Source organism: Panthera leo, chromosome C2 (assembly GCF_018350215.1).
Source record: "Panthera leo isolate Ple1 chromosome C2, P.leo_Ple1_pat1.1, whole genome shotgun sequence".
Lineage (NCBI taxonomy): Eukaryota > Metazoa > Chordata > Mammalia > Carnivora > Felidae > Panthera > Panthera leo.
In genome coordinates, this window is record NC_056687.1 from 112,624,967 (window position 1) to 112,651,457 (window position 26,491).

At 39.0% G+C, this 26,491-nt stretch overlaps 2 protein-coding genes and 1 long non-coding RNA gene across 23 annotated transcripts in view; 1 reads left to right on the plus strand and 2 right to left on the minus strand.

Moving 5' to 3' along the window:
• IGSF10 (immunoglobulin superfamily member 10) overlaps positions 1-21,134 on the plus strand; it is a 79,448-nt gene extending 58,314 nt beyond the window's left edge. For all 3 annotated transcript variants that reach the window (XM_042903220.1, XM_042903222.1, XM_042903221.1), the window contains 3 exons: positions 10,010-14,362; positions 14,857-15,757; positions 19,098-21,134. In XM_042903220.1, coding sequence (XP_042759154.1) covers positions 10,010-14,362; positions 14,857-15,757; positions 19,098-21,006 — 7,163 coding nt within the window. In that variant the 3' untranslated portion in view covers positions 21,007-21,134. The remainder of the gene's footprint in view (positions 1-10,009; positions 14,363-14,856; positions 15,758-19,097) is intronic.
• LOC122198564 lies at positions 412-18,355 on the minus strand. Its single transcript, XR_006193047.1, has 5 exons — positions 18,202-18,355; positions 15,769-15,799; positions 14,958-15,035; positions 3,043-3,091; positions 412-467 (listed from the first exon to the last, which is right to left on the minus strand). It is a non-coding gene; the product is annotated as an uncharacterized LOC122198564 (long non-coding RNA).
• A 3,394-nt stretch (positions 21,135-24,528) lies between the features above and the next one.
• Positions 24,529-26,491, minus strand: part of MED12L (mediator complex subunit 12L) — a 333,748-nt gene continuing 331,785 nt past the window's right edge. For 7 of the 19 annotated variants that reach the window (XM_042903228.1, XM_042903232.1, XM_042903227.1 and 4 more), the window contains one exon: positions 24,531-24,868. In XM_042903228.1, the coding sequence (XP_042759162.1) occupies positions 24,816-24,868 (53 nt within the window). In that variant the 3' untranslated portion in view covers positions 24,531-24,815. Of the gene's footprint in view, positions 24,869-26,491 lie in introns of all 19 variants that reach the window. The other 12 variants (XM_042903224.1, XM_042903223.1, XM_042903225.1 and 9 more) reach the window with 4 other exon arrangements.

Genomic DNA, 26,491 nt, shown 5'->3' on the forward strand with positions numbered 1-26,491 from the left:
CAAGAGATCCAGACCTAGGAGGCGGGGTTTTCCTTAGGAGTAGGAAAAAGGAGAACTAGATGGGCACAGAGGCAGGGGGATTCCTGAGTCTAGTAGAAAAGACAAAGGAAGCTCCTATTTCCTGGCTTTTCCTCCTCTGTGAAGTTGTAGGAGAGGTGACTGAGGAAGGTCCTAGGAAGGGATCAAGGTCAGAAACTTGAGAAGCATGGAAAACGTTTGAAGGTGCTGCCATAATGTGTGTGTATGTGTGATCAGTTAGTTAAAAAGTAAATCTGAAAACATTAACTGAACATTGTGAATAACTTCTAGGCCAGTCGATAACACCTTTGCTTTACATGAGCAAATCTTTTAGGGAAACATGCTAAACACATAAAAAGACAGTAAAGCTATGAATGAAAAACATTAAAATACTTACATTGAAAATTTAGTTCTGTAGGATCTCAGGGTCAGTAAAAAATTACTTCTGCCTTGATTACAAAAGAAGGAAATTGGACCGCGGCATAAAAGATACATCAAAGGGAAAGAAGGAATAACAACTAACAGGAAGTTAACATTATGAATTTGTGGTTGACATTGTGCTAGATGCCTTGTATTTTAATCCTTCCAATAATCCTCAATTTACAGATGAAGAAACTGAGACTTGGAAAATTTGGCTGTTTTGGGCTAGTCATTTAGACCATTTATGTCTCAACTTTCTCACCTGTAACTAATATAGGGATAAGAATAACTGGAAAGAATAATTAAAACACAAAGTGCTTATTAGCACAATGTATGGCATAAAGCAAGCACTCAATAAATATGAAGCTTATCATTTTTATTGCCACCCACCCAGGTCACACAGCTAGAAAGTAGAAAAGCAGAAACTCAAAAGCCAAAACCTTTTCTCTAAAATGTACTTGGGCTTATCACTTACATATAACACCCAGGACTCATCCCAAGTGCCCTTCTTAAAGCCCATCACCCATTTACCCCATCCTCCCATTCAACTCCCCTCCAGCAACCCTCAGTTTGTTCTCTAAGAGTCTCATGGTCTGCCTCCCTGTTTTTATCTTTTTTTCTTCCTTTCCTCTGTGTTCATCTGTTTTGTTTCTTAAATTCCACATATGAGTGAAATCATAGGATATTGGTCTTTCTCTGACTTATTTCACCAAGCATAATACATTCTAGTTCCATCCACATTGTTGCAAATGGCAAGATTTCATTCTTTTTGATGGCCAAGTAATAAACCATCATGTATATATACATACATATACATACATACGTACCACATCATCTTTATCCATTCATCAGTCAATGGACATTTGGTCTCTCTTCATAATTTGGCTATTGTTGATAGCACTGCTATAAATATTTGGGTGCATGTGCCCCCTCAAATCATTTTTGTATCCTTTGGATAAACACCTAGTCATGCAATTGCTGGGTCATAGGGTAGTTAGTTCTATTTTTAATTTTTTGAGGAACCTCCACACTGTTTTCCAGAGTGGCTGCACCAGTTTGGGTGTTGAGGTTGCTAAGTTCTTAATAAATTTTGGATACTAACCCTTTATCAGAGATGTCCTTTGCAAATATCTTCTCCCATTCTGTACGTTGTCTTTTCATTTTGTTGTTTCCTTCGCTGTGCAGAAGCTTTTTATTTTGATGAGGTCCCAGTAGTTCATTTTTGCTTTTGTCTCCCTTGCCTCTGGAGACATGTCTGGCCAAAAGTTGTTATGGCCGAGGTCAAAGAGGTGCTGCCTGTATTCTCCTCTAGGATTTTGATGGTTTCCTGTATTACATCTATTTTGTCTTTCAATCATTTTGTTATTGTGTATGGTGTAAGAAAGTGGTCCTGTTTCATTCCACATGTCTGTTCTGAAACCATTACTACACTCTATGTAATAGAGTGTCAAAAACCTATAGTCCACAAACCCAAAATCTTTCCTTTCTGGCCCTTGACATAAAAAAGTGTGCTGATCTTGGCCTCTAGAACAAACCTCAGCTCCTTATCCAGTAACTCCTAGCCTAAGCCTCAACATCATTTCCTTCCTTTCCAACCCTCAGCCCCTCTCCCATCCCAGACATAATCTACACTGTGTTAGTACCTCTTCCCTGCTGCATTCCTGCCTGGAGCACTTCCCTTCCTTTTCTGCCTGATGGGCTCCTAGCTAACCTTCAAACTCTGCTTAGTACTCCATCCTTCTGGGAAGCGTGGTGCTACTCCACTCATCCCATCTGTATTCAAATGTAGTTGACCATTGAAAATGTGGGGGTTAGGGGTATGGACCCCCAATACAGCTGAAAATCCATGTATAACTTTTGAATTTCCAAAAACTTCACTAATAGCCTTCTGTTGACCGAAAGCCTTACTAATAACACAAATGGTGAATTATCTCATTTTGTACATTTTATACTGTATCCTATAATAAAGCTAGAGAAAAGAAAAGGTTGCTGAACCAATCATAAGGAAAATATATTTACAGTATTGTAAATTTACTTCATGTGTTTGCAAGATAAATTATGTCAGTACCTATGTCATCTTACAGGATACAAAACACTGTAGATGTTATATACAGACATCAAAAATGAAAAGATGTCAAAAAGAAATTCATTTTTATTTTATATTAATGCACTGATAATGAAACAGCAATATGATTGTGTTATGGTAGCCTACTAAAATTGATGCAATTACTTTACGGTAGCCTACCCTATACACAATGAATGAATCATTATAAAATTTTTATGGCATACAGTATTAGTCCTCATAATACAATATTGGAAACATTGTATCTTAAAAAAATTACCACTTACCTACAATAACAGATTTATAATGTAGTTTCTCCAATTACGAGAGAGACGCATGCTGTATGGCAAGGACTGTATGCCTATATTAGAAGATGCGGTCTACTTCCGTGCATGTCTTTCACATGATGTTCTACATAATGAATACTGAGGCAGTAATGACAGAAAAACATCTCCTACAGTTCTCACTGTGTAGTTATTGGCTTTTCACACACACACATGCACAATACATTAAGTTCATTAACTTTACAGCATGATAATTACTGCTTATTATGTGGAAGTGGATCATCATTAGGTCTTCATCATCTTCACCCTGAATAAAGGACGAGGAGAAGACATTGGCCTTGCTGTGAAAGAAGTTGGAGGAGGTGAAAGAGGAGGCAGGAGGGCATGTACACTCAGTGTAGCTTTACAGTAATACATTGTAATTTGTCTGACTTGTTTTATTTTTATGTTTCTACCAATCTTTCTTCCATCATTTACTTTAGTTTCAGTGTCCCCATCACAGAAAGGTCCATGTCATAAAGGAAGTCAAAACCAATCTTGAATAACAGGAACCATTCTGCCACATTGTCTAATGTCAGTTTGTTTTCTGGCATGGCTTTTTCTGTGTCTCCTTCCTCATCATTACATGCTGATTTGGAAGCATGAATCTCTAGCAAGTCCTATATTGTTAATTCCTCTGGTGTGGTACCTTTTAGCTCTTGGATTTGTCTAAGATCTGTATCTTGAAACGCTTCACCACCACCTCCTCAATCTGCTCCCCCAACCCCTGCCTTTTTTGCTGTATCTACAGTCTCTTTAATGATTTCCTTGATTGCTTCTGTGGTAAATCCTTTGAAATCATACGTATCATCTGGACATGGTTTTCTCCAAAAGGAAGTTACTGTTTCAGACTTAATGGCTTCCATGGCTTTTCCTGTAACAACAATAGCATCTTCACTGGTGTAATCCTTCTAGATATTTATGATATCCTCTCAGGATTCTCTTCCATAGAATAATCCTTTCCATAGAATGTTGCATATAATGAGCCTTAGTGATTCTTATGACTCCCTAAATTAGAAATGTATCTGGGGCAAGGAACCTACTTTTATGCCTTCGGTGTTGAACTCATAGGGTTGTGGGTAGGTAGGGGCATTGTCCAACATCAGAATAACTTTACAAAGCAGTTCCATACTGGCAAGGTACTTCCTGACTTCAGGAACACAAAATCAATGTAAACAATTTGGAAAAAAATATTCTCATCATCCAGGCCTTGTACAATCAAAAGATTGGCAGGTGGTGTTTATCATTTCCCTTCAAGGCTGGGGGATTAGTAGCTTTCCAAATAAGGGCAGTCCTGATCAAGAACCCAATCACATTTTCATAAAACAGTAAAGTTAGCCTATCCCTTCCTGCCTTAAGTCCTCTTCCTTACTAATAAATGTCCTTTGTGGCATTTTTTTTCCTGCAGAATAGGGCACTTTTATCTACATTAAAAACCTCCTCAGGCAGATATCCTTTCTCCTCAGTAATTTTTGTGATGTTGTGCAGAAACTCATCTGCTCCCTCTTGGATGATAGAAACTGCTTCTCTTGCTTTCTTGATCTATTTTAACCCAAATCTCTTTCTGAAATTATCAAACCATCCTTTGCTGGCATTAGGTTCTTGAGATTTAGATCCTTCTCCTTCAAGTTTCATATAATGGCTTTGCTTTCTCATGCATCATAAATGAGTCTACACATACGCCTTTCTTATAGCGGTCCTACACCCACATAAAAGCTGCATTTTCCACACAAGATAAAAAGGCATGGTGCAAAAAGTGCAAGGTTTTCATGCCTGCTGGTGTAGCTGCAGTGACAGCTTCAGGGATTTCCTTTTCGTTTCTTCTTTTTTTTTTTTTTTTTTTACAAAGCTCCTTATGCTGGATTTCTGTTAAAGTGGCAGGTAATCACAGCCGCAAACCTCATATCAAAGCAGTTAACTTGTTCTTGTAAAGTCATAACTTTTCTCTGCTTCTGGGGAGCACTTCCAGCATCCCAAGTGGCACCTTGTATGGGTCCATTGGTATTATTCAAGGATTATGGTATTGCAATGGACATGATGAAAAATAGATGAGACCCATGAGAAATCCGTTTTTACTGCAGTATGCAATTTACTGGAGAGATGAAATGCACCAGAGATGAATAGTATCACAAGATTCTTGTAACACTTGAGCTTACCTCAATAGCAATAGAAAGTGGCTACAGTTAATTTTATGCAGTTATGATTTAATACCGTACCTTTATGTTTGTTTACATTTCTCTCAACTGTGAACGGTGCCATATATGGTCTTTAAGTGTGTTCATAAGTTCTGATACATTTTAACTTTTTATAATAGATTTGTGCATATTTTGTGCACTCATGACATACCTAAAAAAAAAATGTTTTCAACATTTCTAGGCTATGTGGTTTATCTGTAAGGTTTCTCAAATGGTCACAAATCTCCAAAAATTTTTCCAGTTTATGTATTGAAAAAATTCACATATAAGTGGACCCAGGCGTTTCAAGGGCCAACTGTGATCATTTCACCACTTGGTCCACAATTCTATTCCTGAATGGAAAACATTATATTGACTAGTATTAAATGTCTTTTACCTTTCCTATGTCTGATTTATTTATCCCTCGCCCCTAGAATGTGCCTACAACATAGTAGGTACTCAATTTTTGTTAAACTAAGCTTCGATTAATTAACTATTTTAAAGGTGAATACAAACGAGTCCACCACCTACCTATGATCTTAATATATCCCCAAATTGTACACACACACACACAGACATATATGATTAGCCAAACCCATTAGCGCTAACATCTTTTAGTCATGTCTAAATAAAGTGTTCTCCTTTTAACTGAGATGCCTTAATGATAACTCTATAAGATTTATGAATTAGTCACATCAGCTTTTGCTTTGACATTTTTTGATCTATTCTGAGAGATTCTTGGACATAGGTTCTCATGTCTTCAGTTGCTTTACTTAGCATGTGATAGATCCTCCTTTTACACATATCTCAGTAGTCCAGTGTAACGCAGCTTTATCTATTTGTGGGTATCTTCCCTTCTTAGGTTCCACAAAGCTCTTCATGTTGCTTCTTTATAAAATAAGGGTTTGTGGCTATTTCTTTGATAAACATTTGTTTTACAAAGATCAAATTTTTGTCCAGCTTCTCTGTTTTCAGGCCTAATAACATCTTGTTTTAGTGCTAAAGCATAGTGTAGTATTTTTTAAGTTGGGGTTTTCTTTTTTATTATTTTTATTTTAGAGAGAATGTGAGCAAGCATGAGCGCGGGGGGGGGGGGGGGGAGGGAAGGAGACAGAAAATCTTAAAATCCCACAACCCTGGGATCATGACCTCAGCTGAAATCAAGAGTTGGATGCTCAGCCAACTGAGCCACCCAGGTGACCCAAAAGCATAGTATAATCTTAATACAAACATTTTAAGTGACACTATATGTAGTACCAACAGTGCTTGTAACTCAGTTAAAGAGAAAACAATATAAGTAGCTAAGACACTGGTCAGTGGGTGGTAGTGGTTCCCATATCAAGACTGCCAGCAGGTCAGTTACTAATGTAAAACACCTTTAATTTTAAGACACATTTCAATTTACAAGTTAAAATGTGGAAGAAATATGACCTTAGAATTAGGCCAGCCTGCCTGCCTTCATCCTTCCCTCTAATCTTTTCTGAGCATCCACTGGTTAAGGCTGGGGGCATACAGATAAACAAGTATGGAGCTTACAGTCTTGTGGGAAGGCAGAAAACTAGACAAGTTCATTCCAATAGTGGGCAGATGAGGAGTAGGATATAAGTGGAAGGTACAAGAACAGCATAAAGCAGGAAGCCCACCCAAAAGTGGTTCTGTGGCTGGGTCGTGAAGGACATAAGTAGTTAGACATTGATGCAAGAGGGAATGTCAGACAGAAAGTGATGGGAAGTGGAAGGACCAGCATTTGCCAGAGCCTAGTAAGGCATGTCAGGGTTGAGGAATGAAAAGCATTTCTGTGTCACTGAAACTTACTGCGATTGAGGGAACCAAGTGACAGGATAAGATCTACATCTGAAGTAAAATACCTGATGCCCAGGGCCTGCTAACTCTGGCCCAGGTGCTAGCAATAATAAGCATCCAAGATGTGAGCATAATTCTGTGATCAGGTTTAATTAAACCAGAAGTCTGCTGTGTTTTTTGCTACAGTGGGGTTTGAGCCCAGGGTACTGGTAAGTAGATTAAGGGTCATAGCTGGTTGGTAAGTAGGTGACTGAGAAGAGCCTCTTATGAGTGCTCAAAGGTTGTCAGGCTTGCCAGCTACTTCCTCTGCATCGGTTTAGATTGTAGAATTCACTGAAGTCGCTGAGCCAAATGTATGTAGCATCACCTGTCATGCTGGAGTACAAACTGAAGGGTTTGGAGTCCATGTCACAAACGGCACAATCTCATCCTTTTTTGGTGGCTAATATTCCATTATATACACATCCCACATCTTCCTTACCCATTCCTGTATTGATAGACACTTAGGTTACTTCCAAATCTTGGCTATTGTAAATAATGCTGCAATAAGCATAGGTGCGTATGGAGTTTTTTGAATTAGTATTTTTTTATTCTTTGGGTAAACACCCAGTAGTGGAATTGTTGGGTCACATGGCAATTCTATTTTTAATTTTTTGAGGAACATCCCTACTGTTTTCCACAGTGGCCGCACCAGTTTGCATTCCCACCAACAGCACATGAGTGTTCCTTTTCTCCACATATTCACCAACACTTGTTGGCAGGTGTCATTTGTTCATCTTTCTCAAGATTGCTTTGGCTGTTTGGGGTCTTTGTGGTGCCCTACAATTGTAGTAGTAGAAGTTCTAATTTTGTGAAAAATATGGGTATTTTGTTAGGGATTATATTGAATCTGTAGATGGCTTTGGTTAGTACAGACATTTTAATATTAATTGTTCCAATCCATGAGCATGAAATATCTTTATATTTTTTTATGTTGCCTTCAGTTTCTTTCATCAATGTTTTATAGTTTTCAGAGTACAGGTCTTTCACCTGCTTGGTTAAGTTTATTCCTAGGTATTTTATTATCTAGGGGGCAATTGCAAGTGAGATTGTTTTCTTAATTTGTATTTCTGCTACTTCGTTATTAGTATATAGAAATGGAATTGATTTCTGTATGTTAGATTTGTATCCTGTGACTGCACTAAATTCATTGATCAGTTTTCATAGTTTTTTGGTGTACGAAGATATCTGACATAGAGTGTCATCTGCAAACAGTGACACTTTTGGTTCTTCCCCATCAATCTGGATGCCTTTTATTTCTTTATCTTGTCTGACTGCTGCAAGTAGGAGTTCCAAAGAGGACTGTGTTGAATAAAAGCAGTGAGAGTAGACATCCTTGTCTTGTCCCTGATCTTAGAGGAAAAGCTGTCATTAAGGATGATGTTAGCTGTGGATTTGTCATATTTGGCGTTTATTCTGTTGAGGTAGGTTTCCTTTACACCCACTTTGTTGATAGTTTTTATCATGAACAGATAATTCTGTCAAATGTTTTCTATTTATTTATTGAGATGATATGATTTTAATCTTTGTTTTGCTGATGTAGTTTATCACATTGGTTGATTTGTGACTATTGAATCATCCTTGTGTCCCCAGAATAAATCCCATTTGATCACGGCGAATGGTTCTTTTAATGTATTTGTGGTTTTGGTTTGTTTTTGTTGTTGTTTTTTTTTAATTTTATATAAATCCAAGTTAGTTAACATATAGTGTAATAATGGTTTCGGGAGTAGAATTTAGTCATTCAGCACTTAGATATAACACCCAGTGCTCATCCCAACAAGTGCCCTTTTTAATGCCCATCAGCCATTGAGCACATCCCTCCATTCAAATCCCCTCCAGCAACCCTCAGTTTTTTCCGTGTATTTAAGAGTCTCTTATGGTTTGCCTCCCTCTCTGTTTTTATCTTATTTTTCCTTCCCTTCTTCTATGTTCATCTGTTGTGTTTATTAAATTCCACATGAGTGAAATCATATGGTATTTGTCTTTCTCTGACCAACTTATTTCACTTAGCATAATACATTCTAGTTCCATCCACATTGTTGCAAATGGCAAGATTTCATTCTTTTTGATGGCCAAGTAATCTTTTTGATGGCCAATTCCATCACACACACACACACACACACACACACACACACACACACCACGTCTTCTTTATCCTTCATCAGTCAATGGACATTTGGGCTCTTTCCATAATTTGGCTACTGTTGATAGTGCTACTATAAACATTGGGGTGCATGTTCCCCCTCGAATCAGCATTTTTGTATCCTTTGTATAAGTACCTAGTACTGTAATTGCTGGGTCATAGGGTAGTTCTATTTTTAATTTTTTGAGGAAACTCCACACTTTTTTCCAGAGTAGCTGTACCAGTGTGCATTTCCACCAGCAGTGCAAAGAGGATTCCTCTTTCTCCACATCCTTGCTAACATCTGGTGTTTCCTGATTTAATTTTAGCCATTCTGACAGGTGTGAGCTGGTATCTCATTGTGTTTTGATTTGTTTTAATGTAGTGCTATATGCAGTTTGCTAATATTTTGTTGAAGATTTTTACATGTATATTCATCAAGGATGTTGGCCTGTAACTTTCTTGTTTTGTGCTGTCTGGTTTTGGGATCAGGGTAATGCTTGCCTCCTAGAATGTGTTTGCAAGCTTTCCTTCCTCATCTATATTTTGGAATAGTTTGAGAGGAACAGGTATTAACTCCTCTTTAAATGTTTAGTAAAACATTAGATAAACAGGTTATCTTTTAAAGGACAGTGACGTTCTTGACTCTTAAAACATTATGATGAGCAAATAGAACTGAACTCCTGTTAGTAAAAAGTGAGAAACATAAGCATATTATTTTGCTTCCCTAGATAAGGAAATTATTCTTTTAGGTAGTATTGTCTGAGTACCAAATATATATCAGGAACTCTCTAAGCATGGTAAATAAAGCAATCAGCAAGACAGACAAAAATCCTTATGACTATGGATATAATATTATGCAAAGGTATATAGACAATGTCTTTTTTTAGAAATCAACCCAAAGACAAAAAAGTAGGAAGCTTTCTATTAAACACTAAAACTTCCAAATTGTTCTTTCAAATTTTAGCAAAAGCTTTTTTTTAAATGTTCAAATGTTAATTCATAAATAGGCCACAGCTGGCAATAACTCAATTGTCATTTCTCCTAGATATAATAAAATGCAAAAAAGACAGAAGTCCCTCCAGTCCTCAGCAGTGTCCACTTTGCATGAACCCCAGGACCTCTAGGGGCAAGCCCTTAGCTATGGTCCCAGCTGCAGCTTTCCTGTGTGCCAAGCCAACCATCGACCCATCCCTGAAATTAAAGAACCTGAGTATTCTGGAAGACAGCAATCCCGTGTCCATCTCTCCCCAAGATTTCATGGCACCCTTTGGCTCCCTCACTTTGAATATGACAGACCAGTTTGGAAATGAAGCTAACATGGTCTGCAGTATCCAAAAGCCCTCAAAGACATCATCTGTTGTATTCGCTGAAGAAAATGACTATATCATGCTAAATACATCGTTTTCAACATTTCTGGTGTGTCACATAGATTACAATCACATTCAGCCAGTATGGCAAGTTCTGGCTTTGTACAGTGATTCTCCTCTGATTCTAAAAAGGAGCCACTGGCTCACTGAAACACCACAATGCTGCTACAAATATAAACAGGTGGCTCCTAAACCTGAAGACATCTTTACTGACATAGAGGCTGGTCTCAAAGCAGATCCCTCTTGGTTAATGCAAGACCAAATTTCCTTGCAGCTAAATAGAACTGCCACCACACTCAGTACCTTGCACATCCAGTACTCCAGTGATGTTCAAGTCACTTTACCAAAGGCAGAAATAAGGCCAGTGAAACACAAATGGACCATGATTTCCAGAGATAACAATACTAAGCTGGAACACACCATTTTGGTTGGTGGGACCATTGGCCTAGACTGCCAAGGCCAAGGGGACCCCACCCCACATTTGGAGTGGCTTTTGGCTGATGGGAGTAAAGTGAGAGCCCCTTATGTTAGTGAGGATGGACGAATCCTAATAGACAAAAGTGGAAAACTAGAACTCCAGATGGCCGATAGTTTTGATACAGGCATATACCACTGCATAAGCACCAATTATGATGATGCAGATATTCTCACATATAGAATTACGGTGGTGGAGCCCTACATAGAGACCTATCATGAAAATGGGGTTCATTATACAGTTTTCATTGGTGAAACACTTGACCTTCCATGCCATTCTTCTGGTATTCCAGATGCCTCTGTTAGCTGGGTTCTTCCAGGAAACACTATGCTCTATCAGTCCTCAGGAGACAAGCAAATTCTTAACAATGGCACACTAAGAATATTACAGGTCACCCAAAAAAACCAGGGTCATTATTGTTGTGTAGCAGCCAACCCATCAGGGGTCGACTTTTTGATTAACCAAGTTTCAGTCAAAACAAAAGGGCAAAGGCCAGTGGAGCATAATGTAGAAACAGATGGATCTGGATTTGATGAGCCGAATCCCATTGCTCATCTTAAGGACCCACCAGCTGCGCAACTCCCTACATCTGCCCCAATGGGAGCTGAGGCTGGAAAAGAAGTCTTCAGCACAGGTAAAAATCACAACTATCGTGGGTTAATACACCGTCGGCGAGGAGAGTCACTAAATCGACATTTTAGAGACTATAGGAGGCCCTTCTCTCCCTCTTCTCGGAGAATTGACTCACAACACTGGGCAGCACTTTTGGAGAAAGCTAAAAAGAATACTATGCAAGAGAAGCAAGAAAATACAACGGCAAGGCCACCTCCAGTGGTCACCCAATTCCTGAAAATACCTGGTGAAGAAGTAGACTCTTCAGGCATGCTCCCTCCAGATGAGGAATCTATGGTCCTGGCAACTAAGGCTCCTAGTGTTCTGGCAAGGACATTGACTGCCGATTCCAGAAAAATACATGATAGTATTGTGACAAGTCTAACTGCCAGCACTGAAGTCTCTCCAATTGTGGGCCCACAGATACTACCACCTGACAAACCAATAGATTTCAAACTACTTCCTACTACTAAAACTACAGCCATGTCAAAGAATATAAACCCAACCATATCAAGCAAAATACAAAGCACAACCAACAAAAATTTATCCACGATCTTTCCTCTACCACCTGAAGCAACACAATTTCAGGAAGCTGACAACATTGGGAAGAAAAAAGAGTATTTACAAAGTGTGCTCCCAAAAGCAGCAGGGGCTGGGACCAAAGATGTCAATATCAAAATGCTGAGTGGTACTAACAGCAAAGCTGATATATTCTTAGGGTCTGTAAATGCCACGAATAGTCATCAGACATCTGTAACAGGAGTCAGTGAACCTAGGAACAATCACTTCTATCCACATATTACTCAAAAGCTTAGCACCTCAAAGCTACCTTCGGGCACATACACTGCTACTCATTCTCAGTTACAGATTCCAAGAAATATTACAACTAACATCCCACCAACATCCAGGCGCTTTGGAAGACGGAGGAAAATTTGGGGTAGGGGTCGAATTATCAGCCCGTATAGAACTCCAATTCTTCGAAAGCATAGATATGGCTTTGTGAGACCTACACTCAGAGGTGCTGCTGAAGAAAGCACCACTGCATTTTCAGCCACAGAGCTTGATGTGCTGTGCCCATCCTGTTCTCCCAGAGAAAGGCTCACCACTACTGCAGCAGCACTGTCCTTTGCAAGTTCTTCCCCACTCCTGCTCACCAAAGCTGAAACTGCCCAAGTCACAGCAGAAGAGTCTACAACTCTAATCCACAATCCATCTTTTGAGAACAAGCCAAATGTAGATATTGAGAGAACAACACCCACAATAAAATATTTCAGGGCTGAAAGTATCCGAGTGACTCCAACTGGGCCAGTTATGACTCCTGCCCCGAAATCCTTATCTTTGGAAAAAACTCATATAACAAATAATGGTTACCCAAGTGTGTCTAATAACATTGAAGTTAAAAGAGATTCAATGATTATTTCACCACTTCCAGATCCCACCACCAAGTCATCTATGTCTACTACTACAGCCATTACAAGATTTTTAAGAAGGAAAATTCCCTGGCATCAGATCTTTGTAAATAACCATGTCCAAAAAGAGAGGTTAAAGAATCAGCATCAATTTAGTTCACCAAAAAGCACAGCCACAGTGTTTCCTAAAACATCTCCTGCTTTACCCACAGATAAAGTTTTTCCTTTCCGTTTCACAGAACTCTCAGCAAATGTGATGCAAATTCCATCTATAACATCAGCTACAACTCACCAAAATACCACCGAAACACACAGTCCTTTAAGTCTTCCAACAATGAAGAAGCTTCCCTTTCCATCAGTTTATCCTACACCTCCTAATGTCTCAAGCAAAGAATCAAGTACCAATTTCATATCAATGCAGACAGCCAGGCTAACAATTTCTCCTACTGACCCTGCATCAGTCATTATCAGTAAAACCCAAATAGCCAGACCCAGGACACAAAAAGTACAAAGAGAAAAGGAGCCTCAGAACAACAGGAAGGAAACACAGTATGCTCTCAGTCAGAGCTCTGGTCTCACTGCATCTACTACTATGATACCTCCTGATCTAACTGCAGCTGAAACTTCAACCAAGCCCAGTGTCTTTGCTTTCACTCATTCTCCATTGGAAAACACAAAAGAAATTTCAAGCACAATTGGTCTTTATCCAAGAACACTTACTCTGACAGATATAATTGAAGAACTGTCCCAAGAGAGTACTCAGACTTTGAAGAGCAGAATTGTTTCTGAAATCACTTTGCCCAGCAAACCATACCAGAACGCAACTAGGAACACAATCCTTAGACACTCAACCGTGCCACAATTCCTGAGTAGCAGTGCTGTTCCAGTGCCAATTCCCACCTCCCATCCCTTGAATAATCAAAGTACAGTCACAGACAACATGGCAACTCCCGTTTTTAGGATGATGACAAATACAATGGTCAAGCCACTTGAACACTCTAGGCATACTGATAATCCACAGCAATTAGCAACAGCGGTTGCAGCATCTCCCGAAGTTCACCTAAATGCCAAGGTCACGATTGGAACCACCCACTTTATCTACTCCAATCTATTTCATTCTACTTCCAAGCCAGCACTAGTAACAGTTAAATCACAAAATTCTAAACTGACTTCCTTTCCCTGGTCAGAAAACCATTTCTGGCACAAGTCAGACCCAGAAATTGCTGAAAAAGGCAAAAAGCCAGTAGTGGATATTATGCCCACTCCAGGCTTGCCAGAGGATACCACTCATGCATCAAATTGGGATATTCAGAAGACTGCAAAGAAAAATGGCTTTGATAAGACACCAGTTCAAAAAACAGCAACTTCTGAACTCCTTCCCTTTGATTCTTTGTTTAGGAATACACTTGAAAGACCCAGAATAGTTGGAGGAAAAGCAGCAAGTTTTACTGTTCCAGCTAACTCAGATGCTTTTCTCCCTTGTGAGGCTGTTGGAAATCCCCTGCCTACCATCCACTGGACCAGAGTGCCATCAGGTATTTGGAACTGTTTGTTTACACTTTGTCTTCTTTAGTCATGGAACAAGGAAAAGACTGTGTTATGTTTCAGGGTTACACATACAAAGAACACCAGTTTCAAATCTCTCCAACATACAGAAATGATTAATATCCTCATTTGACATTTGCTGCATAAAGTTTTTTGCTCATTAGAAGGTTAATATGTTTTAACATGTTAATTAAGAAAAGCTTGAAATGTTTTGAAGGCAGATACAAAGAAATGTGATTTGAAAGAGAGCCTTCTCTTTTTCATTGTGTTGAACCATGTGACTTTTAAAATTATGGAAATAAACTTCCAGGAACAATTTTATCAATCTTAACACTAAGTGGCCTAATTTTAATTTTAAATATATTTGTTCTCATTAGCCTAACAGCCCCTCCCAAAGCTTTCCTCTTGAGACTTCCCCTTGAAGAATTTGATTTCTATTTAAACTTTGACGACCTATGACTATAAATTTCTTTTTTCTTATCAGGATTTGATATGGCTAAAGGGAAACAGAATAGCAGATTCCAGGTGCTACCTAATGGCACCCTGTCCATACAGAGTGTGGACATTCAGGACCGTGGACAGTACCTGTGCTCAGCATCCAATCCGCTTGGCACTGATCGCCTTCATGTCACCTTGTCCGTGGTTTCCTATCCCCCCAGGATCCTGGATAGACGTACCAAAGAGATCACAGTTCATTCCGGAAACAGCGTGGAACTGAAGTGCAGAGCTGAAGGTAGACCAAGTCCTACAATCTCCTGGATTCTTGCAAACCAAACAGTGGTCTCAGAATCATCTAAGGGGAACAGGCAGGCCCTGGTGACATCTGATGGAACGTTGGTCATCCACAATCTCAGCATTTATGACCGGGGCTTTTACAAGTGCATGGCCAGCAATTCAGCTGGCCAGGATTCACTGCTGGTCAAAATACAAGTCATTGCAGCCCCACCTGTTATTCTGGAGCAAAAGAGGCAAATCATTGTAGGGACTTGGGGTGAAAGTTTGAAATTGCCCTGTACTGTCAAAGGGACTCCTCAGCCCAGTGTTCACTGGGTCCTCTCTGATGGCACTGAAGTGAAACCACTGCAGTTTATAAGTTCCAAGTTGTTACTATTTTCAAATGGGACTCTGTATATAAGAAATGTAGCCTCTTCAGACAGGGGCACTTATGAATGCATCGCTACCAGCACCACTGGCTCTGAGAGAAGAGTGGTAATTCTTACAGTGGAAGAGCGAGAAACCATGCCCAGGATAGAATTTGCATCCCAGAAGTGGACGGAGGTGAATTTTGGGGACAAATTACTACTGAACTGCTCAGCCATTGGGGAGCCCAAACCCAGAATAATCTGGAGGCTACCATCCAAAGCTGTTGTCGACCAGTGGCACAGGTAAACCATACCTTTGTGTTGAGATGATCTTCTGTACAGTTTCTGAAATGGAAAAAGCAATACGGTGAAGCCAGCAGCAGATTTAGAGAGCTCATAGACTGGACATACAAGTAACTCTTTCAGAAGAGAGCTAATCCTTTTGAGGTTAATATAAAATAATATATAAAAATCAAGCTTCTTACATGTTTAAGTCTAAGGGCCAGCTAGCTATTCAATTCTTACTGAATTCACATAGTTAAAAGCAGATTAACAATCTCATTTGCTTTCATACTTGGGACAGCTTTAAGATGGTAACTATGTAAAAGTATTTGTAATTTCTCTATCCAAAAAGAGGGAGGAGGGAATTTTGTAATGCAATCAACTTTCTGTGTAATCTTGAATACAGTTTCCACCACTCGTGCAGAAAGCACAATGCAAGAAGGTATTACATTCCTGATGGGAATAACCGCTAAAGTTCAAAATTTAGGTTATTAAGGAAAAGATCTAAAACACTTATTGGATGTTAAGTCAATTTTGGAAAAATGGAAATCTTATCCAGGGCACTAAAAGATTTAAGGAAAGTCTTAAAAAATTAACTGAAAGTTAGTCTGGAGAGTGTTCTAAAAACACATTAGTAGTACCTCAAAATAAATCTTGACCAGGTATCTACCTCCTTCAGAGGTAAACAGCAAGGAAATTAAGTACGTTATTTATATTTGGTTTTGGGGGAGTATTTATGGAACACAGATTGTTCATATTGTGGCAGAGGCAACTGAGTGTATAAAGACCACAGATGCTACCATGGGCCCACGAGAGGTACTGGCATTTTTTTCTTTTATAATGAAATTCAACTTGTTTGCTAACTAAACACCTCAATTATTATTTTGCAACTAATCTCAAAAAGGCAAGGATAGGGGCGCCTGGGTGGCGCAGTCGGTTAAGCGTCCGACTTCAGCCAGGTCACGATCTCACCGTCCGTGAGTTCGAGCCCCGCGTCAGGCTCTGGGCTGATGGCGCAGAGCCTGGAGCCTGTTTCCGATTCTGTGTCTCCCTCTCTCTCTGTCCCTCCCCCGTTCATGCTGTCTCTCTCTGTCCCAAAAATAAATAAACGTTGAAAAAAAAAAAAAAATTTAAAAAAGGCAAGGATACTCTTTACTTAGATGCTTTAGATATGTCAACTGAAACAAAAGGGGCAATTTATTGCAAAAAGAAAAATAAAGTCCTTACTGTTTCCACTTCTTAGTTTTAGAAGGTTAAACTTTAGAGTCTAAAAAGGAGAAAACTTTCATCATAGCTGTGCTTATCTGCGACTCCTTCATCATGACCAAAAAAAGCAAAACGCTTTCACTTTCTTAAAGCCTACTTTTCACCTGAACCAAAAAGCCTCTTCTGGGTTTTCAAAAACAGTTTTGATTCAGAGCACTACCAGTCTGTCTCCAGTACTTTCAACATATATGACTTGTTTCAGCACAGAATGGTTTCCTCTTCTTCAGAACCTCCCTCCTCATGACCTAAGAGCTTGTTACAAGGCTGAGCATCTGGTCTCACCCCAGACCTGCTGAATCAGAATCTGCACTTTAAAAAGATACCCAGATGCATCACATGCTCAATAAAGGCTGAGAAGCATTGCTTTAGAAACAATACAGACACTTGCTTGTACATTATTAATCTTCATAAAGAATTCTATTTCTTTTACATGGGGACCACTTCTACTTTCAAAAGTCAATTTTGTCTCTTAAAAAAACCAGTTTACCAAAAGAAACCGCTATCGTCTCTTCTTCTATATTACAACTTGCAGCTGCATCCAGATTTGGGGGCAGGACAAGGTCACTCTAAAAATCAATGGTTCTCAAAGGACGCGGTCCCCCTGCCAGTAGCATTAGCATTGCCTAAGAACGTGGCAAATCAGAAACTGAGTCTGTGTTTTAACAAGCAATCTGTGTTCTTAAAAGCCTTCCAGGTGATTTTAGTGCCTGCTAAAATTTGAGACTGGTTCTCAAACTGTGTTACTTAGGAGCTACAGTCACCTGGGACTTTTGTTACTCACTGGGTTCCCAGATCCCTGGCCAAATCTAGTGAATCAGAATCTCTGAAAAGTGAAGCCAGGAAATGCAGGTGATGAGAGAACTGTTTTTCAGAGCCAAGATTGAGAGCACTGTTCTGGACTTGGCTGCATGAGAATCATTGGAAAACTAAGAATCCTGATGCCTAGGTCACACTCCACACCAATTTAGTCAAATTCAGGGAGGTGGGACCCATTTTATACTCTATAAATGATTTTCATATTCACCCAAGTTTAAGAATCAGTGCTTTTATAAAGTATTAGATAAGAATACCAGGTGGTGAAAAAGATAGGAATTTGAGAACTAGCCCTATAACCCCGAGGCAAGTTACTAAGGCTCTCTAATATCAGTACTTTCAGCTGTATAGTGGGGAACTACTTAAAGATTTAAAAATAACAGTACCTTTTGTAACGTACCACGACACTATCCATACTTGTTTGCTGGAGAATGAAAAGTGACTTGGGCTGTTTGACTTGGGTAGCAGCTGTGCTGTGAAAGATTGTCCAAGCTTTCTTCTTGTTTCATTTGCCTGCTTGGCACATTGCCAAAAAAAGTAGAAGAAAAACATGTATAGATGTTCTCTGATGGATGATCTCGATCCCATTTTTAGCGCCAATTCATTTTCCACGGGCCTTTCTGAAAAGTTAGATTTGGTTTTATCAGGAAACATGTGCCACCTGGTGGTTCACTGTGGTAATGGCAGGCTGTGATAACTTCAGGGAGAAAAATAGCGTGTAACGGTTGGACAAAACGCAGAGACCACTTTTCCGCTGCCGCAAAGCACAGATCCAACAGCAGTCTTCTAGAGTCTCACATTGACATGACATTTTCTTTCTTCATAACAAAGCATAATTTATTTTATAACCACATAATTCCGTTACTAATCTTTTTAAAAAATATAGTCTGGCATCTTTTCTGAGCAAGTATGCATGAAAGTTCTTTACTGACAGTCACAAGATAATCATTTGCTATGTAAAAATCATTCAATATGATGAAGGTCATGTGTCTAAGGCATCCAACATTTCTAGCATTCTCAGCATTGTATTTCTAAAATCACGATTGTAAAAGACATTTGAAGTCCATCTGAGAAATATTCTTTGCACTGTATTGTATCTGCTCGATGAGATAATTTTATCTTTCAGGAAATGGCTTACAAGACAGTCAATAAGCTAGAACTGATTTTAATTTCACTGCAACAGTTTAAGAAAATGTCCATAAAGCTAATCCTATGTAAATAAGGACAACTCTTTCACCCCTTGCTAATAGCTGCACACTCAAAATGTGTCTTCTCTCCTTAGAATGGGCAGCCGCATCCATGTCTATCCAAATGGATCCTTGTTTATTGGCTCAATAACAGAAAAAGATGGCGGTGACTACTTGTGTGTGGCCAGAAACAAAATGGGAGATGATCTGATACTGATGCATGTGAGCCTACGACTGAAACCCGCTAAAATTTATCACAAGCAACATTTTAAAAAGCAGGTATTTCATGGGAAAGATTTCCAAGTTGATTGTGAGGCTTCTGGCTCACCAGTGCCTGAGATATCTTGGAGTTTGCCTGATGGAACGATGATAAACAATGCAATGCAAGCCGATGACAGTGGCCTCAGGACCAGGAGGTATACCCTTTTTGACAATGGAACCTTATACTTCAACAAAGTTGGGATAGCAGAGGAAGGAGATTATACTTGCTATGCCCAGAACACTCTAGGGAAGGATGAAATGAAGGTCCACCTAACGGTCATAACAGCTGCCCCACGGATCAGGCAGGGTTACAAGACTAACATGCGAATCAAGGCTGGAGACACGGCGGTCCTTGACTGTGAGGTCGTTGGTGAACCCAAACCAAAAGTATTTTGGTTGCTGCCTTCCCATGATATGATTTCATTCTCTAAGGACCGATACACATTTCATGCCAACGCGTCTCTGTCCATCAACAAAGTGAAGCTACTCGATTCTGGAGAGTATGTGTGTGTGGCCCGAAATCCCAGTGGGGATGACACCAAAATGTACAAACTGGATGTCGTCTCCAAACCTCCATTAATCAATGGTCTGTATACAAACAAAACAGTTATTAAAGCCACAGCTGTGAGGCATTCCAAAAAACACTTTGACTGCAGAGCCGAAGGAACACCATTGCCTCAGATCATGTGGATCATGCCGGACAATATTTTCCTCACAGCCCCATACTATGGAAGCAGAATCACAGTCCATAAAAACGGAACCTTGGAAATTAGGAATGTGAGGCTTTCAGATTCAGCAGATTTTATCTGTGTGGCTCGGAATGAAGGAGGAGAGAGCATGCTGGTGGTACAGTTAGAAGTATTAGAAATGCTAAGAAGACCAACATTCAGAAATCCATATAATGAAAAAATAGTTGCCCAGCTTGGCAAGTCCACAGCATTGAATTGCTCTGTGGATGGTAACCCACCACCTGAAATAATCTGGATTTTACCAAATGGCACAAGATTTCCCAATGAACCTCGAATTTCTCAGTATCTGATAGCAAGCAATGGCTCTTTTATCATTTCTAAAACAACTCGAGATGATGCAGGAAAATATCGGTGTGCAGCAAGAAATCAAGTTGGCTATATTGAAAAATTAATTGTATTAGAAATTGGCCAGAAGCCAGTCATTCTTACTTATGCACTGGGAACAGTTTACTGTTTCAGTGGAGACTCTCTGTCCCTGCACTGTGTGTCTGATGGAAGCCCTAAGCCAAATATCAAGTGGACTACACCAAGCGGTTATATAATAGATGGGCCTCAAATTAATGGAAAATTCATACTGCATGAAAATGGCACCTTAGTCATCAAAGACGCAACAGCTTACGACAGAGGAAACTATATTTGTAAGGCTCAAAATAGTGTTGGCCACGCCCTGATTACTGTTCCGGTAATGGTTGTAGCCTACCCACCCCGAATTACAAATCGCCCACCCAGGAGCATTCTCACAAGGACAGGAGCTGCCCTTCAGCTCCTCTGTGTGGCCCTGGGAGTCCCCAAGCCAGAAATCACATGGGAGATGCCTGACCACTCCTTGCTCTCAATGGCAAATAAAGGGAGGACTCGTGGAATTGAGCCTTTTCACCCCCGAGGTACCCTCATCATTCAGAATCCCCAAACCTCAGATTCTGGGATATACAAATGCACAGCAAGGAATCCACTGGGTAGTGATTATGCAACAACTTATATTCAGGTAATCTGAAATGAAATAAAATTGAACAGAGTCAACACCTGGACAGAGTTTATTTTTTGGAAGAAGTTTAATCAAAGGCAGCCATAGGCATGTAAATGAATTTGAGTACATTTACAATATTAAATTCATAATGGACATGCAAAAAAAAAAAGACTTGTAAATAAATGCAGTATGACGGATAGTGATTTTGTTAATTGATCTCCAAACAAACTTTTAACTTAAGGCACTTTTATTTTGCCAACAAATAACAATGAACATTAAGGTAAAACTGTCCACCATAAAATAACAAATGGCTAACGTATCTGAATTCTTCATTCAAGAATGGACTTTTTCTCTTACTACCAGCTGCCTAGTGTCCACCTTCTATCAATGTTACAAGCATGGCACTAAGAAGAGACAATGGAAAAGATTAAATTTGCAGTCTTGATGTAAATTTATCATTTTGATGTGTGGATATTTTGTGGCTGGTTTAGAAATATTTTAGTAAAACCTAGAGAAAATAAGCACTGTTTTTATTATGATTATTGTGTACACTGAAATTTTTCATTGATGGGGAATACAAAAATGTTTTAATAACTGCATTTAAAATAAAGGCAGCCTAACGTTTCCACAAGTAAAAAGCAACTTAACACCCACACTTCATAAAATGTGAAAAGGGGTTGATTACCTCTTTACTGAGATAAACTAATTAAAAAGCCTTCAAAAATACAACAAAACTTCTTTATCACTTCAAAATCTAACTCAGGCATCCTTGGTTTGGAACTCTTTATAAGGAAAATATTCTGAGGAGGAACCATTGCTTTAAGGAGCAAGTTATTTCATTAAGTGATAATCCTTTAGGGGAAAGGAAAATGGAAAAATCTCGATCTAAGACATAAATACATATAATGAAGTTTCATTGAACTTAAAATTTGATCAAACCTACATTAAATGTTGCTTTTTTGTAATTCAATGTGAATTGATTTGGGGGAACATGATTCATCTTTTTTTAATTCTAGAGGCTGGGATTTTCCAGCGTAATTTATTTTAAGTGGGGAAAAAAAGGATATGCCATAGGTCTTGCTCAGATACCTCAGCACACAAAACCAAGAACTATGTTAGCCCCTGCTGATTGTGTTTTCATCACACCAACTTTCAGCTGGCCCCACATAAGAGGGGGCCTGATTGCTACTAGCTCTGATGTTGGTACCCTGTGGCCACAGGAGGTCAAACATACTCATTCTCCCCATGACCTCCTCTACTTCGGGGTCAAGAGGAGTAAATAAAACGACAAATGTAAGCTATTAGGAATGAGAGTATGGTGTAAACAGGTATATTTAAGGGATTCTTATGGCCAATTTCAAAGTCTTATTTTTACAAGGCCTGGGGGGGGCGGGCGGGGGGAGGGTCCTCCATCTTATCCTAAGATAATTTCCTATCTTACAAAGCAAAACCACCAGGTTCTGGCAAAGGATACGGCTTTCCCTTGTGATTTTAATGCAAATTAATGCATTTGCTAAAAAAAAACAGAAACCCCTTAGGATATAGGATTAAGTGGAAGGAAATATGCTAAGACTAGATTAAAAATTCCAGTTGCTCTCTTTATAATGCACAGGGGTAAACCAGGTTTTTCCTCAACCTTCTATAGAATCTGAATTACACCATAACTTAGCTTTGTCACCTGAAAAGAAAAGGACGCAACAAGAAAAAAGGTATACCCCACAGCTTTCATGTGCAAAATGATTATTAATAAATTAATTTCACTAACTTATGCAAACCATAAAGTGCATACAAATGCTATGCAATTATAACACTCATTCTTGAAACAATATTACTGCTGTTTGCGATACTGAACTATAAAAATATATGGTTCAAACTGAAAATTGGCATTTTAAATACCAATAATTCTTGAAAAGAAAATCAGGACGGAACATGACTCACTCACTAGGCACAACATTCACATTTCGGTTGTTTTGCCAAGGCAATTATTATATGGATATATTACTTTGAAGAAAAATAACTTCATGAAATCTAAGTATGATTCTCAAGAGGAAAAAAAAAACAAAACACAAAACCCCCAAAACCTGATATACAAAACCAGTTGAAATGTAAAGATCTGTCTTCCGAAAGCAGATAGAATATGTTAATTTAGTGAAAAGAATGGTCTTTAATGTTTTGGCAAAGTCTTTTCCAGCCCAGAGTAAACATGAAATGAGCAGGCTGGAGTGAATTATTTCACAGTGTACAAAGCAGTTCACATGGGTGCTGCCACAGCAAAGTAAGCGGACATGTATTTGAGGTCGTTTGCATGAGTCAAACTTTGCAATGAGTAACTCACCTAGGAAGATATAAATTATTTATATAATGATCTGCAAAAGAAACGCTCTAAAGTTGTTCTAGCTACGTTTTAAAAAAGTAGTTCTACGTGGTTTGCTCATTATAGACAAGTCTATTCACAGTATGCTCAACTACATTACATGTAAAATCATATGGCAAAGGAAAATGAATTAACACAAAACATGGGAAAATATCCCCCACATGTTTTAAAATGCCCTGCAATTTTCACATTCAAAATTTTATGCATCTAAATCTAAAAAAATATTATATGGAATACTCTTAAGTTACACAAACTGATAATAATTTACTGTATTTTTTACTCTAATAGGAGCAAATTACCACATACTTGAACAAAGTTAAAATAGTTACTATTTCTTTATAATAAATTTGATGTATAATTTACTTGTGCTTTTTGCACCAATTTATAAATACAGTATATGCAATACACAACCAAGACTGACACCAACATTAATAGTTAAATTCAAAATAGCAAATACTTACCATACAAAATAAACAGCAAATACACCTTTATGAAAACCAGAGCCTTCTGGACTTGGGGGCCAGATTCTCTGGAAACCACATCAAGTTTGAGCGCTGTGGAATCTCAGGCCAGCGGCAAGACTGTTCTCAAGATGGCATAAGGTTCAGGAGAACCAAGTGTCCTTTTTGCCAAATCTGGCAATAAATAATGGGAACAATTCCACTGTGGCTTGTTCGGGCCTTTAGAATTTTACATGTTGTACCTTCACAAAGACTCTGGTCAATGATCTTGTAACTGAAAACAAACTCGAGTACAGCTACTTCTAACAGGCTTCCACAGATCTTAGGGTGGCTCTCACAGAAGCCTGGGTTTAAGTTCTTGATCTAAGAAATTTAAGTACTAAGCAACAATCTGTTTCAGCACCTTTTGACCACAACAAAAGCAAAGAAAAATCCTACATAAATAAGAACGAAGTTTATAAAGTGCTTATGAAATTACAAACATTTCAAATTAGAGCAATGCAAATAGATGTCCATTTCACCATCACAGGTGAATGTAGAATAAATGGATTACTCTCCTGTCAAGATTGGACATGCCTTTCAAATCAGTAGTTTGGTCCAGCAGTTTGGGGAAAAAACAAAACAAAACAAACTACAAAAAAACCCTTCATCATTAATGAATACATGAATATTTTAAATCCACCATAATTCATTCTAGGAGATTCAAAAAAAAAAAAGCACCAATTTCAAAAGATCTGCTACCAAGCTCTTCCTTGAATAGGCCTGCAGGATCCACATTTTTATACCTACTTTAAAGTTGAAAGTAACAAAAAAAACCCAAACCACACCTCCTCCTTTTCTCTTTGTTTAAATGCCTCTACATGAAATGTAGCACAAAATATAGAAAAACTTCAAAGAAAGAAAAGAACATAGGGACATTTCTAAAGATGACTGATGCATTAAATTTGATTTTCTATTTTTCAGTGCAAACATAAAACTTTAGGTCTTGTCCTCTTCCAGATTCAGAAGTGTGATGGATGCCCATAGGGAGTCACTCCTTGCTGTGGCTGGTTACCTAATGAGAAAAATAAATTCAAATAAAATTGCGGATGCAAAATTATACCACCGACAGATGCTACCCTCCTGTCACTGTTCTCAGTACCAGCTTCAAGAACAGGGGAACAGACTGGCCAGGGAGTGCACGCTAGCCCAGAGACCTGAACGGTAAGGTCTAAATATGGCAACTGAATTCATTCCACACAGACATCTGCTCTACATCAGAGTCCTCCGCCTGCCAGCACAAAGCCTTGGGACACTAGCTGGCCCATCTAAAGTCTCTGTCTCTGAACTAAGAAACAACTCAGTACTAACATATGGAAGGACTCTAAGTATTGTAAAATGTTGAAAGTTCCCAAAACTTTAACACTGACATTATAGTAAGTGAGAGAAAAGTGGTGTGAAATGGGAAAATCTTCTGCAAATCGCCGTAAGATACATAAAAGAGAAGTGTACAAGGGTGTATACATGTGTGAGAGTGGTTGTGTGTGTTGACTCAAGTCTGTGCCTATGCATATGTGTACATGTGTGCATGCACACACACACACACATAGAAAAAGTAAAGAATAGCAGGGACAAAGTCTCCTACAGAGACTTAGAAACAGCTACTGCTGGGGTGCCTGGGTGGCTCGGTCAGTTAAGCATATGACTTTTGATTTCAGCCCAGATCTTGATCTCCTTGTTTGTGAGTTTGAGCCCTGCATCAGGCTCTGCACTGATGGTGCTGAGTCTGCTTGGGATTTCCTCTCCAACCCCCCCCACCACCCCTTCTCTGCCCCTTCAACCTCCTTCTCTCCCAAATTAAATGAAAGAAAAGAAAAGGAAAGGAAAAAGAAAGGAAAAGAAAAGAAAGGAAAGGAAAAGAAAAAGAAGGAAGGGAAGGGAAGGGAAGGGGAGAAACAGCTACTGCTTCCATAACTCTGGTGGGACTATTCAAATCCAAAGGCACCATTCACGAGTGAGGATACAAAAGGAGCCATCTGGAGTTGTACAGTGTAGAGTTGAATGATGTGTCAGCAAAGTGGCCATTATTCCAAAGTGGCCATTATTCAACCAAGGAGGCTGGCATAACTGCTAATATGAGGGAGCAGAGTGTGTTGTGGTTAAGAGGTAGGCTCTGGAAGGAGACCATCTGAATTCAAGTCCCAGCTCTGCCCCTTACTTTTAGCTGAGTAACTTGGGCCAATGAGTCCAACTCCCTCCTCTAGAATATAGGGATAGTAATACCTAAACTCACAGGGTGGTTTCTAAGGAATTAAGTGAATTAATATATGTGAAGTCACAACGCCTGGGGCCAAAACAAGTGTTCCGTAAATGATGGGTTAAAACGAAAATGAGACCTGCATTTCATGAGTTCTGGGAAACAGGAAATAGAGGTAGATATGCTCCCAAAATAGGTGATACTGCATAAAAACCATAGGTACTTATTTCTAAAGAGAAGGAAAAAAAACCCTAAAATATAAGCATGTTGTCTCTGTGCTAAAATTTTACTCTCTCTTTAGCCAAGTGAAAGTAGGAACTCTCGAATAAAACAATAAAAATTTAACCTCACATTTGTTTAATAAACCACACCTATGACACAGTAGTTGGAAAAGAAGATGGATTTAAACGATTTAACAAATTAAATGAGGCTAAAAAAGGC